Source organism: Octodon degus, unplaced genomic scaffold, assembly GCF_000260255.1.
Source record: "Octodon degus isolate 3935 unplaced genomic scaffold, OctDeg1.0 scaffold00123, whole genome shotgun sequence".
NCBI classification, from domain to species: Eukaryota; Metazoa; Chordata; class Mammalia; order Rodentia; family Octodontidae; genus Octodon; species Octodon degus.
The window spans coordinates 2,006,626-2,018,746 of NW_004524699.1; the positions used below are offsets into that span (position 1 = coordinate 2,006,626).

The 12,121-nt window shown below is 63.3% G+C and overlaps 2 protein-coding genes across 6 annotated transcripts in view; both read left to right on the top strand.

Moving 5' to 3' along the window:
* Adamts13 (ADAM metallopeptidase with thrombospondin type 1 motif 13) overlaps positions 1 to 11,500 on the top strand; it is a 24,523-nt gene extending 13,023 nt beyond the window's left edge. The window contains exons 18-31 of one of the 5 annotated variants that reach the window (XM_023700400.1): positions 730 to 911; positions 1,979 to 2,114; positions 2,196 to 2,325; positions 3,588 to 3,780; positions 4,089 to 4,145; positions 4,238 to 4,361; positions 5,693 to 5,822; positions 5,912 to 6,091; positions 7,798 to 8,002; positions 8,226 to 8,538; positions 8,794 to 8,940; positions 9,279 to 9,455; positions 10,430 to 10,608; positions 10,936 to 11,500. In XM_023700400.1, coding sequence (XP_023556168.1) covers positions 730 to 911; positions 1,979 to 2,114; positions 2,196 to 2,325; positions 3,588 to 3,780; positions 4,089 to 4,145; positions 4,238 to 4,361; positions 5,693 to 5,822; positions 5,912 to 6,091; positions 7,798 to 8,002; positions 8,226 to 8,538; positions 8,794 to 8,940; positions 9,279 to 9,455; positions 10,430 to 10,608; positions 10,936 to 11,115 — 2,333 coding nt within the window. In that variant the 3' untranslated portion in view covers positions 11,116 to 11,500. Of the gene's footprint in view, positions 1 to 729; positions 912 to 1,978; positions 2,115 to 2,195; positions 2,326 to 3,587; positions 3,781 to 4,088; positions 4,146 to 4,237; positions 4,362 to 5,692; positions 5,823 to 5,911; positions 6,092 to 7,797; positions 8,003 to 8,225; positions 8,539 to 8,793; positions 8,941 to 9,278; positions 9,456 to 10,429; positions 10,609 to 10,935 lie in introns of those variants that run through there. The other 4 variants (XM_023700398.1, XM_023700399.1, XM_023700401.1 and 1 more) reach the window with 4 other exon arrangements.
* A 378-nt stretch (positions 11,501 to 11,878) lies between these two features.
* Positions 11,879 to 12,121, top strand: part of Cacfd1 (calcium channel flower domain containing 1) — a 6,803-nt gene continuing 6,560 nt past the window's right edge. The window contains exon 1 of the mRNA XM_004640401.2: positions 11,879 to 12,024. Coding sequence (XP_004640458.1) covers positions 11,907 to 12,024 — 118 coding nt within the window. The 5' untranslated portion in view covers positions 11,879 to 11,906. The remainder of the gene's footprint in view (positions 12,025 to 12,121) is intronic.

Sequence of the window (12,121 nt, forward strand, 5' to 3'; positions counted from 1 at the left end):
TTCTTGCATTGATAGATCTCTCTCTCTCTCTCTCTCTCTCTCTCTCTCTCTCTCTCTCTCTCTCTCTTTTGCGAAACCGGGGATTGAACTCAGGCCCTTGCGCTTGCCAGGGAAGCGCTTATTCTACTGAGCCATCTCCCCGGCCCCCTCTTCTCACATTGAGGGGTGATTTTCGCACAAAGCAAGGCAACCTGGGAAGCTCCCTGGCCTTGTGTTTCTGGTGGGCTTCATTCCAGAGGGTGATTAATGGACAGGGATATTTGGGGTGGCCTTTCTCCGGGGGGCCCTGGGTGCCACCCAAGTCATGCAGCTGGTCTCTCTGGTGTGGCCAGTCCCGCAGTTTCTTGAGACTGTGCCTCCTGTCTGGGCTAGGGGCAGGCAGAGGCCAGAGGTCTCTCTGGGTAAGGCCACACCTGCACCGTCCAGGGCCACAGGGGCCGTCAGTTCCTGTGCACTCCTTCACCTGCCCTCTGAGCCTTGAAAGGGTGTTTGCCCTGGGGCTGCAGCCCCTGAGCACAGGTGGTTTTCTGTGTGTGGAGGCACTAGGAAGGGACAGAGGGTGTGACCAGAGTAGGACCCAAATGGGGCGTGATAGGAGGCTCTAGGGAAGACTTCCTAGGTGGGGGTGCACACAGCAGAGGGGTGCATGTGGAGGGAGGGGCTAGGAAGACCAGCTCTACCAGGCAGAGCTGGGGACCCCAGGGCTGACAGTCCCCTTATCTTGGACAGCGGTGAGGATCCAAGGACGCTATGTTGTGGCTGGGGAAGCTGGCATTGCACCCAGCACCACCCACCCCTCCCCCCTGGAGGATAGCCGTGTGGAGTACAGAGTGGCCCTCGCTGAGGACCAGCTGCCCCTCCGTGAGGAGATCCGTCTCCAGGGAGCCGTCCAAGAAGCCGTGGAGATCCAGGTCCTCAGAGGCAGGGCAGCCAGTGTGGGCCTCGTTCTTTTGTCCCTCACCCGCTCACTTACTCGCTCACTTGTGCCTGGGCCACCCAGGGGACCTGCCAGGTGTGGGGCCCTGGGCTGAGCATCTTACATGCCCTGGGGGCGGAGCTCTAGTGGGCAGGGGTCTGTGCATGCAGCTCCCAGGAGAGGGCAGTGGGGCCCAGCAGGGCAGTGGGCCGTGGTGCAGAAGAAGCTCAGGGTGGGACATCGGCTCCTCCTGCCTCTTTGGTCAAGGTCTGTGAGCACCCAGGAAGGCTCACTGTGGCTGTCCTCCTACCTCGTGCTCCCGTGTGTGACCCGTGTGGCTGGCCAGGCCCAAAGTCAGCATGTCGCTCAGGCTGCCTAGAGAACCCTGGGGTTCTGGCTGGACTGGCCCTGGCGTGGCAGTGCCCTCCTGCTCTGCTGCTTCCCAGAAGTGTCAGGCTCTGGTGCCTGCTGTCAAGCAGCTCCTCCAGCATCTGGGCACCACACTCTGTCAGTGCTGTGGGTTGGCACTTGTGGGCCCCGGATCCTGAGCTTGCTATGGGGTGGCCAGATGTGGGCACAGAGGTGGCAGGGGCTGACGGTGCTGTGTGCTGTGGGCTCTGCTTCCAGCCGGGCTCCCGTCTTGGGCTCAGTGCCTTTTGCAAATGCAAATGGGCCCAGATACCTTGGTGAAGTCCTTCCAGTTCTGCAGGCCGAGCAGGTCAGCAGGTGGCCACCAGCTCTCTGAGATCCTGTCCCTTCCTGCTGCCCTTGGCCGAGCTCTCACTGTGGAAGCTCCCAGGGCACTGGGCTCACCTGTATGCTGGCCTGGGCAACCCCTACTGGAGGCTCCACTACAGCCTGTCCCCACCCCAGAAAGCCTGGGAACCCTGCTCCACATTCCTCTAGACCTGCTCCCTGGAAGCGCTGCCTGGGCCCTATACGCTATGCTGTCCACAGAGCCTAGCCACGTGGGACTAAGGAATGAACTGTGCCAGGGATCTTGGGAGCTGGTGGCTGTGCCAGTGGCCCAGGGCACCCGCAGAACAGGGTCTCCCCGTGCAGGTGTACAGGCGATATGGCGAGGAGTATGGAGCCCTCGCCCGCCCGGACATCACTTTCACCTACTTCCAGTCCAAGCAGCAAGCAGCGTGCGTGTGGGCTGAGGAGCGTGGGTCCTGCTCGGTGAGCTGTGGGGCAGGTGAGGCCCAGGAGAGGGTTGCCCAGAGCCTCCTGCTGGCCCCTGCCCAGAGGGGGCTGAGTCCTGGCTCTGCCCTCGCAGGGGTGCGCTGGGTGTCCTACAGCTGCCTGGACCAGGCCCAGAATGTGTGGATGGAGGCCAGCTGCTGTCGAGGGAGCCCCAAACCCCCCACCTGGCCAGAACCCTGTGTCCCTGCGCCTTGCCCTCCGCGGTGAGTGCTGGGCTCAAGGACCCACGTGGCCTATGCATGTGGCTCTGTGTGCCCTTGGTTAGCACTGAGGTCAGCCTAGCTGTGGGCTCCATGGGTGCCCCCATTTTGCAGGTGGGGGACTGAGATTCAGGACAGACACATTGATAGTGTCTGCCCTCTGTGACCACACCTACTGCCACCTTCTCTGGGCAGCAAGGCCCTAAGAGGTTGCAGGGGAGGCTTGGGGCCCTGGGGCCAGCACTGGCCTGCACCAGCCTTGCTGGGGCAGTTAGCAGTCACACACTGCTAGGGACAAGGCTGTCCCTGATGGGAACAGCAGTCCCTGCTGTACACCTGTCACTGGGCAGGGGGTGGTGGTGGCATCAGGCTGTGCTACAGGCCAGCCCTCTCAAAAGGGCAGCTGGGGACATCTGAGACAGGCCTGATGCAGGCCAGGGAGGCGCATCGCTCTGCTGCCTTGCCTCTGTCCTCCGGGAAGCCCAGTGCCCAGCCCAGGGCTGCCACTGTGTCCCTCTCTTCTCAGCTGGTAGCTTTGGTCCACACAGTGCTTTCCTGTAGGCAAGGCCTGTGGGGTGGCCCATGTCCTGTGTGTGGGGTGCCTTCTGAGGTTGCTGTGCCTGGCCTGGTGCGGAGCAGTGGCCCCGCAGCCAGCTACCGTGGAGGCCTGCAATGGCCAGCCCTTCCCAGGCAGGTGGTGGTGGAGTCGAGGGGCCTCCCTGTAGAGCTCTGTTCTGGGGTCCCCTCACCTCCAGGCCCCTGGCAGGGCTCCATGAGAGTGACTGGCAGTGGTGCAGCTTCAGAAGCCCTCGCTGCCAGGAGGTGTGATCCTCCAGACTCTGCCTCGAAATGGGCGAGGGCCCTGCTCACAGAGGCGCGGAGTCCCTTCCTCGACCCTGCTCCTGGTCTCTGCCTGTGTGGCTGCTGCTGAGTCCTCCAGCCCGAGCCTGCTGGCCGTCCTTGAGCCCAGGGCCACAATTCCTCTGGTCCCTGCCCTTTTCCATCCTTTGGTCAGGGGTCTGCCTCAGGCTTGGGGCGGAAGGCAGGGGGAGTGGGCTGGCTCCCTGCACCCCGGCCGCTGGTGCAGCATGGGGCTTCTCACTGCTGGGAGCTGGGAGGCACTGGTTGGGGGAGCTGTCGGCTGACCCAGCAAGCACTCTAGGGAAAGCCCTTATGCTTGGCTCCTAGATCAGGGGACCCGTCCCGGCTGAGCTGCGTTGCAGTCAGGTGCAGGGCAGGCTGACGAGGTCCTGTGCTGTCCCCAGGCAGGAGCTGTCGGAGCCTGACCTGTACACGGCAGCAGCCTGTGGAGCCGGCCTGGCCTCACCCAGTGTGGCGTGTGCCCAGGGGGCAGGTGGTCCGGGCTCATCAGCGACTGCAGGACCTGATGCCACACATGAGATGCTGCCTGCTGGAGAGCCCTGTGTCAAGACAGCGTGTCCTCCGGCCTGGGCTCAGGTGAGTGGGCTGCAGAGGGTGGCCAGGGTTCCTGGGTCCTGCATGGCTGGGAGCATGTGGAGACTACTGTCCTTCAAGCCAGAGCGGGAGCACGGTCTGCTGCAGGTGCTTCTGGGCCACAGGGTAAACAGAGCCTCTGGAAAGGGTTGCCAGGCTGAGAAGCAGAGGCCCTGCTGCCTGCTCCAGCTAGTATCCAGGTTCCCAAGCCTGAGGGCCTTGCATTCAGGCCAGCAGCTGGCCGGCTGTGGCCCCTCACGGCCCACAGAGCTCCAGGCCGGGCATGCTCACGAACCCCCTGGTTTCCCCAGCTCTTGGTCAACACCACAGAGGACCCTCGCACCACTGAGGAGCTTGCAGAGGCGAAGGTTGGCACATGCACGGGCATGGTGGTGGTGCGGGCTGGGGGTGGGGGTGGGTCTCCCAGGAGGAGCAGGGGCCGCCTGTGTCTCCTGAGAAGGTTAGGAGTCCTGGACCCACCCTCAACGCCCCGCAGCTGCATGCCACGGCTCCAGAGGAGGAGGCTCCAGCCGAACATGTGTGGACGCCTGTGCGGGGGCTGTGCTCCACCTCCTGTGGGCAAGGTGAGGGTCCCAGTGATGCTCCCAGCTGCCAGTATGGCCCTCAGCTTTCTTACCTCCCTGTATTCTGTCTTTGACCCAGGAAGCCTTTGCAGTAGCCCCAGGACACCTGAGCCACATGGAGACAGGGCACAGAAAGGGGACTTCAGCCAGGTGCCCCAGCTACTCTCGGGGTTCACTGAGTGGGTGAAAGTTTGGGAGAGACAGTAACACCCAGAAAGACTGGCACTGACCAGTGTCCCTTATAGCTAGCAGAGGTGCAAGAGACGGTCCACGCCGACCAGCGACACAGGGAAGCAAAGTCACGCAGGGTCTCTGGTGCTTGTTTCTGGTCGTGGTGGAAGACGCCTAGGTGTACCCCGACCTGCTCCTCCGCTCTGTGCCAAGCACACTCACGTTGCCTGCCCGCAGGTGCCTCTGCCATTTGTCCCTCCAGCCCCAGAAATCTCCGGCCAATCCAAACTGAACGCCTGTGCCCACCAACGCCCAGTTCCCGTCCACAGCCCCTGGCCACCTGTGTTCTACTTCCTGCCTGCGTGGCTCTGACCTCTCCAGGGCCCTCAGATTGGGGGAGCCCCACAGTGGCTGCACATCCTTCCCAGAGGCCCCGCTGTCGCTCCTTCTGAGTGTCTCCCAGGAGTGGGGGGCCTGCCGAGTGCTGAGGTCATTCTATGTGTTTGTTGGGAGAACCCTACCTCTTTGCATGGTAGCGTGTTCGGTCCTCCCAACCAAGGGGTCACAGGTTCAGGGTCTCCCTCTCCTCACCCAATGTTTGCCATTGCTGGGGTTTTAAAAGCTTTAGTTCCGAGGCAGCCATCTCGAAGGCTGCGAGGAGCGCACCGTGCCCTACAGCCCTAGCAGCGCGCTATCCAACCTCAGCGGGTCCCCAGCTGCGACCACCCGGCCTGCTCCTCAGGGAGCGATGGAGGAAACCAGCCCTAGGAAGAGACGCTCTCCAGCGACTCTTACCTCGTCTTTCCGTACGCAACATTTCAGGAGCACCTACTGTGCGCCAGGCACTTTTTTTTTGTGTGTGTGTGTGGAACCAGGGATTGAACTTCGGCCCTTGCGCTTGCCAGGGAAGCCCTTATCAGGCACTTTGTACGTTCCCTTTTACATCTTTTTAATCAACTGTGCAAGTAGATAGTGTACCATGAAACACCCAAGGCTCAGAGAGGCTAAGTTACTTACCCAAGGCCACACAGCCAGTAAGCGGCAGAGCTAGGCCTCAGGCTCCCTGGGTCTTGTTCACTAGAGCTGTCTGGGGAGCCATGTCCTGTGTTCCCTGCTGAGCCACCTCTCAGGTTGAGGGGGCCCCTGCTTCCTCCCTGCAGGACTGATGGGGCTACGCTTCCAGTGCGTGGACTCGGTCCTCCAGACGCCTGTCCAGGAGACGTTGTGTGATGTGGCCAGCCGGCCTGCGAGCCGGTGGGAAGTGTGCCAGGCCGGCCCGTGCCCTGCTCAGTGAGTAGGGCAGGGAGACTGCAGTGGCTGGGCGGGAACCTGGTGGGGGGCGGCGTGTGTCCTGGAGCACTCTGGCCTCTCTCCCGCAGGTGGGAGGCCCGGGCCTTGGCACCATGTCCAGTGACCTGCGGAGGGGGGCGGGTGCCCCTGGCCGTGCGCTGCGTGAGACGGGAGCACGGCGGGCCTGTCCCCCTGCCTCACTCAGAGTGCTGGCCAGCAGCCCGGCCCGGCCCCTTCCAGGATTGTAGCCTGGAGCCCTGTCCGGCCAGGTGAGGCCTCGCCCAGGGCCAGGCAGCCCTAGTTTGCACCCAGCTCTGTCCACCCCTTCTGAGCCTCAGTGTGCAGGCTGCGGGGCCTGAGGAGGCCACCCTGCATGCCAAGCCCACGAAGGGCCCAGGTGCTGTGGGTGCCAGGCCGCCGGTGCATTTCCTCCTTGCCCACTCTTCACGCGAATCTGCCATGCCCAAGAGCTGCTCTGGAGCCAGCAAACAAGAAGGGTGAATGTGCCAGCCCTCCCGACGCCCAAGGGGAAGGGATGCTGCACCGGGGCTGGGACAGACAGGGTCACAGCTCCATGCAGCGCAGCAGAGCTGTGGGATCCCTGATGCCAGAACCTCGCAGGGTCCCACTGCCCCAGATAGCCACATACCACCTATCCGTGGCCCCTGGTTATTCTGAGTGCTCTGTCCCCTGAGCAGAGTCACGGGGGGGGGACTGAAAGGGGGTGCTCAGGGAAGGACTTCCCAGGGCTTCTGGTACGCAGTGACACCTGGCAGACACCTGGGGTTATAGAGTGCACAGGACACAGGACACTGGGCTTGGAAGGTGAGATCCCCATGCTGTGAAGGGTGCATTTGTGGGGCGCCAGCTCTGCAGGTGGGAAAGGGTGGGGTCAGTGGCCCCTGCGGGGATGGGCCACAGAGCCACCACCAGAGGGCGCCTCGTGTGTTGGAAGCTACCTCCTCTAGGCTGTCGTCTCCCATCCCTGGCTATGGTCCCTCCAGCATCCTTAGAGCGTATCCTGCTGCCCTCCTCATGCTAAGGATCCTGGATAGTCGGAGCTGGTCTGGCCGCCCTTTGGGGGTGCTGCAGCCACTCTGGCTGTCCTGTAGCCCTTCAGGGATGTCTTGACATGGGTTCTACACTTCCTCCTCCAGGGCTTGAGGCTTGGCTGGGAAGCGAGGCTCTGCCTGACCAGTGCACAATGGCGACTTCTGATTTTTTTTTTTTGCTATACTGAGGATTGAACTCAGGACTTGCGCACCGAGTTACACTCTCGTCCTTGCTTTACATTTTATTTTGAGACAGAGTCTCACTAAATTGATGAGTTAATTGCCCAGGTTAGACTTGAATTTGGAAGTCCCCCTGCCTCAGCCTCCCAGAGTGCTGGGATTACAGGCGTGAGGCAGCACCAAGAGGCTCTAGGGGTCCCTGGGCAGGGCGTGGGGGGGGAGCCACTGCTGTTCTCACGGTGCACAGAACAGGCTCCACCACAGAGGGCTGCATAGCACTCCCTGCGCCCAGGGGTGCCCGGAGCACACTGGCCCCTGCTGTCACCCTGTGCCCTCGGAAGACACAGCAGTGAGGGGCAGTGTCACAGGCTGTGAGCTAAGACCCTGGGCTGCGGTGTGGGCCACTGGGATTCCCATCGGGGCTCTGAACGATGTCCGCTGCTCTTTGTTGAGTGATTCGAAGTGAGCTGGCAGGCCTGGTTGCACGAACTTTGCCTCCGGCCCCTGTGGGGTATGGTGCCACTTCTGTCACCCTGGGGTTTCCTACCTGTGTGTTGTCAGCCAGCACTTCGTGGGGGAACAGGTGTCTGGCAGCAAGAGGGCCTCTTCCTGTGGAGCCCTCAAGAACTGATCCTTGTCCAGGGAGGCCGAGACTGGCAGGGAGTTGGTCCGAGTTTCCCTTCACCCACCCCCGAGCCTGTGCTGAAGGAGCCAGGGTGGAGCCCACATTTTTGTCTCTGCAGGTGGAAGGTCCTGTCCCTGGGCCCATGCTCCACCAGCTGTGGCCTCGGCACTGCGACACGTGTGGTGGCCTGCGTGCGGCCGGCCTGGGGCCAGGATGCTGAGGTGGACGAGGCGTCCTGTGCAGCTTTGGTGCGGCCACAGGCAAGCGTTCCCTGCTTCATCGCTGACTGCGCCTACTGGTGGCACGTCAGCCCCTGGACAGAGGTAGGAGCAGCAGTCAGCACTTGGGCTCCCTGGGGGTGCGGCCTGAGAGGCCTGGCCGCCCTGGGAGGAGGGTCCAGGCTGGGCCTGCAGCTGGCCTCCCAGCAGCTGGAGCCTCAGGGCCTGAGCTGCACAGTGGAGGCACGGCCCACGACCCCACTCGCCTGCCCCCATGTCCCCGTTGGCCTATGGCAGATCAGTTGTGACTCCTTCCCTCTCCCTGCAGTGTTCTGCCTCCTGTGGGGAGGGCATCCAGCGCCGGCATGATACCTGCCTCGGACCCCAAGGCCAGGCACCCCTACCCGCCAGCTTCTGCTACCACTTGCCCAAGCCGGCCACGGTGCAGGGCTGCTGGGCCGGGCCCTGTACGGGGCAGGGAGCCCCCAGCCTGGCGTCCCACGAGGATGCTACCACTCCGGGCCGGACCACGGCTGCCGCTGCTGGCACCACTCTGACGTGGCCTCAGACCCCAGCCTGGGGCACGCCGGACCCCCCACGCTCTCAGCCTCCAGGGCCTCAGAACAGCACAGCAGAGTCCAGTTAGGTTCCCTGGCTCTTTCCTTTGGGAGGCTGGTGGCAGGAGAGTCCCGTGAGGACCCAGGGCTCCCCTTGGTTGGCAGCACTGGAAGCTGCTCTGTCCTTGGAGGCTGACAGGCTGGCCATGCAGCCCCCTCCCAGAGTCAGGGAGGCTCCCGTGGGGTGCCCCAACGCCCTCCTTGCACAGCAGGGAAAGCCCTGCCTGCACTAATAGGGACCCCACAGCTCTGCTCACCCCACTGTTGTTTCCTTTGCAGGTGCCTGTGGCAGGCAGCACCTGGAGCCCACGGGAACTATCAGTATGCGAGGCTCCGGCCAGGCAGACTGCGTAGTGGCCATCGGGAGGCCCCTGGGTGAGGTGGTGATGCTCCAGGTCCTTGAGAGTTCCCTCAACTGCAGCGCAGGTACATCTAGGCCCACTGCTGACAGTTATGGGGCTGGCAGGTGTCAGTGCCACTCTAGGGTGCCTTGTTCCTACAGGACGCTCCCCGTGCATTCCTACACTTTGTCACAGCACCTCCTGACTGCCCCTGCTTTACAGACAGGGACTTTGAGGCTGAGGGAGAGTCAGTAACATGCCCCCTAATTGGAGTCCCACAGCCAGTGAGGGGGGTCGGGCGTGGGTCTCAACTCCGCCTGCCTCAGAGCCGCAGCTGCAGATCAGCGGGTGGGGGGGGGGCCTCACTCCCTGCCACCTCCTGGGGGTGGGGCTGGGCGGGGCCTCACCCCAGCCACCTCCTAGGGGAGTCCCTGCTGCTCTGGGGCCGCCTCACCTGGAGGAAGCTGTGCGGGAATCTGGCTGGAAAGACCTTCAGCTCCAGAAGCAACACCCTGGTGGTGAGACAGCACTGCGCGAGGCCCGGCGGTGGAGTGGTGCTGCGGTACGAGAGCCGGCCTGCCCCGGGAGCCATCCACAGAGGTATCACAGGGGCTGGGCTCACGCCTGCTTCCCGGGGGCGACCAGCAGGGCAGGCTGGGAGCTGGCCAGGGCTGGCCTAGGCATGCAGTAGGGGTGGGCTTCTGGGGTGGTGCTGTGGTCCTTCTTGTCCAGGCCCCACAGCCAGAGGGGTGGGTGTGAGAAGTGGTCCATGTCCTTCTCTATCTCTCCAGCCACTGTTTTCTGTCCCTGCCCTCAGCGCTCAGGTCCCTCAGGGCCTTCAGCATCCTTGTGTGCGCTGCCCCCCATGCCCTGATGTCCCTGCGTGTGGCTATGCCCACCACGCACAGGTGCCCGCTGCCCCATCCTCCTCAGACAGAGAATGGCATCTTGGGCAGCCTCTGGTTGCCTCTGGGGCTCATGGTCTCCCAGCAGCCCAAGGCGGCTAAAGTTGGCTTTACCACCTAATTGCAAAGGTTTTGGGGTCTCCTAGGCCTCATGGGAAAGTTGGCTGCAGTAGAAGCATAAGGCGCCACCCTCTGCCCTGGCACCACCGGTCTCTCGGCAGGAAGCTGTGCTGTGGACCCTGCTCCTGCTGCTTCTCCTGTCCTGACTTCACCACGCACAGGCTAGAGGGAGGCAAGGACACAAGCAGGGCAGGCAGGCTCTTGGCGCTTGCAGCAGCTGTGCTGCAGAGCCCAGCCTCTGCCAGGTTCACTGTGAAGTATTGGTGCACTGTAACTTCTCCATGCCCCCTAAAAGCTCCTCTTCCCGTGCGTGCCACGTTCCTGTCCCCCTACAGAGATGGGATCAAAGCTTGGGGCATTTGGGTCTTTTTCTAGAGTTCCTCAGCTAGGACATGGTAAAAGCAGAGTGTTCTGCCTGGGAGCCCTGGAACGTGACTTCTGGGCCATCACATCCCCTCCCTCATGGTCCCTGGCTGTGAGCTGCCCCGCTGTCCGGGCTCCTGTGTCTCTCAGGCCCAAACCTGGTCTACCATCTGTTCCCCCCTGCAGAATGTGACACGCAGCTCTTTGGACCCCGAGGTGAGATCGTGCGCCCCCTACTGAGTCCAGACGGGAGGACTGCAGGTAGCTGCAGGGTCTTCATCAACGTGGCTCCGCAGGCCCGCATTGCCATCCACATCCTGGCCACCGACGTGGGCACTGGGGCTAATGGCGGCAGCACCATCTCAGTGAGGACCCTGGATCAGGACAGATGTGGGCTGAGTCTGATTCTGGGCAGCTGGCCCTGGAGATGAGATGGGGGACCGGGCTCAGGGGGCCCCTTCAGTTTACTTCAGACCTCACATGTCAGAAACAGTGCTGAAAAAACAGGGAGGAGAGTTTCCCCTACTTACTCAATAGACGTGCATTGTGTGCCCTGCGAGGGGAGGCGGGGGGAGTGGAACAGCCCACCCGGGTGGAGACACACACGCGTCGCCGGGCCTCTGTGTCCCCTCTAGGGCCCTCTGTGGTGAGGAGGGCGCCGCCATCCCGACTGTTTGCCCTTTTCTTCCCAGATCCGGGATAGCCACAGCACAAGGATCACAACCTTCCGTGGGCAGCAGGCGCTCTACTGGGAGTCAGAGGGCAGCGAGGCTGAGATGGAGCTCAGCAAGGACTTCCTGGAGGGGAATGCTGGTCTGCGAGGCCGCTACTGGACCCTGCACGCGCGGGTGCTGGAGGGGCCCCTGCCTTAGCGGTCTCTCCCAGCAGCAGAAGGGAAGGGAGGGTACCTGACACCTCCTGAGCGCCTGTCAGGGGTCCTGCCAGGCCTGGAAGTGCGTTCCCACCCTAACTTAAGCAGATCTTAGGGGTTCTTCTTGAGTGTCGTCTCCAGGGCGCAAACCTAGGGGTGGGAGGTGGAGATGGCGGAGGAGGGCCGCTCCCAGCCCGTCAGGTGCCAATAAAGGAAGCAGGAGGCCTGACTGGTGGTTTCTTCCTGCTATCTGTCCAAACCTGGCTTGACAGGGAACCTGCCTCAGGGCAGGATTTCTCTGAGTGTAGTCGGATTTTCCTGGCCTGCGCAGGCACTTGGCCATCTTGTCTTCTTCCTATCCAGGAGCCCGGAGTGGCTCCTGAGGTCTGGGCACCTGGCACCTGCCGCACACCTGCGGGCCGCCGCGAAGCCCCGCCCGATACCAACCCTGCCCCTATGCTAATGAGCCCAGCCCTCCACGCCGCTAGGTGGTCATCGCCCCGCCCCTTATGCGCGGCACCCTCCAGTCCCGGGCTACCTCTCCGGAAGGCCCCACCTTCGGGCATTGACCTGCGAGTCCCGCCCCCTATGCTAATGAGCCCAGCGCTCTCCCGGGCGCCCTCGGCTAGACCTCCGAGTCCCGCCCCCTATGCTAATGAGCCCTGCGCTCTCCCGGGCCCCCTCGGCTAGACCTGCGAGTCCCGCCCCCTATGCTAATGTACCCGTTCCCACAAGGCAGCGCGCGGGGCGAACTTGGCTCTTTGTGCGGGCCGGGGGCCGCGCCCGGGCGCTATGAGCGGCGCCGGCGGGGCGGGGGAGGTGGCCGGCCCTGCGCCGCCCGCGCAGGAGGAGGGCATGACGTGGTGGTACCGCTGGCTGTGCCGCCTGTCGGGGGTGCTGGGCGCCGTCTGTGAGTACCCGCTGGGCGCTGCGCGGCCGGGGTCTCGCCGGCGTGCGGGGTGCAGGCGGCGGCTGGGCCCGCAGAGGGCGCCCCCCGGGCTGCGCGG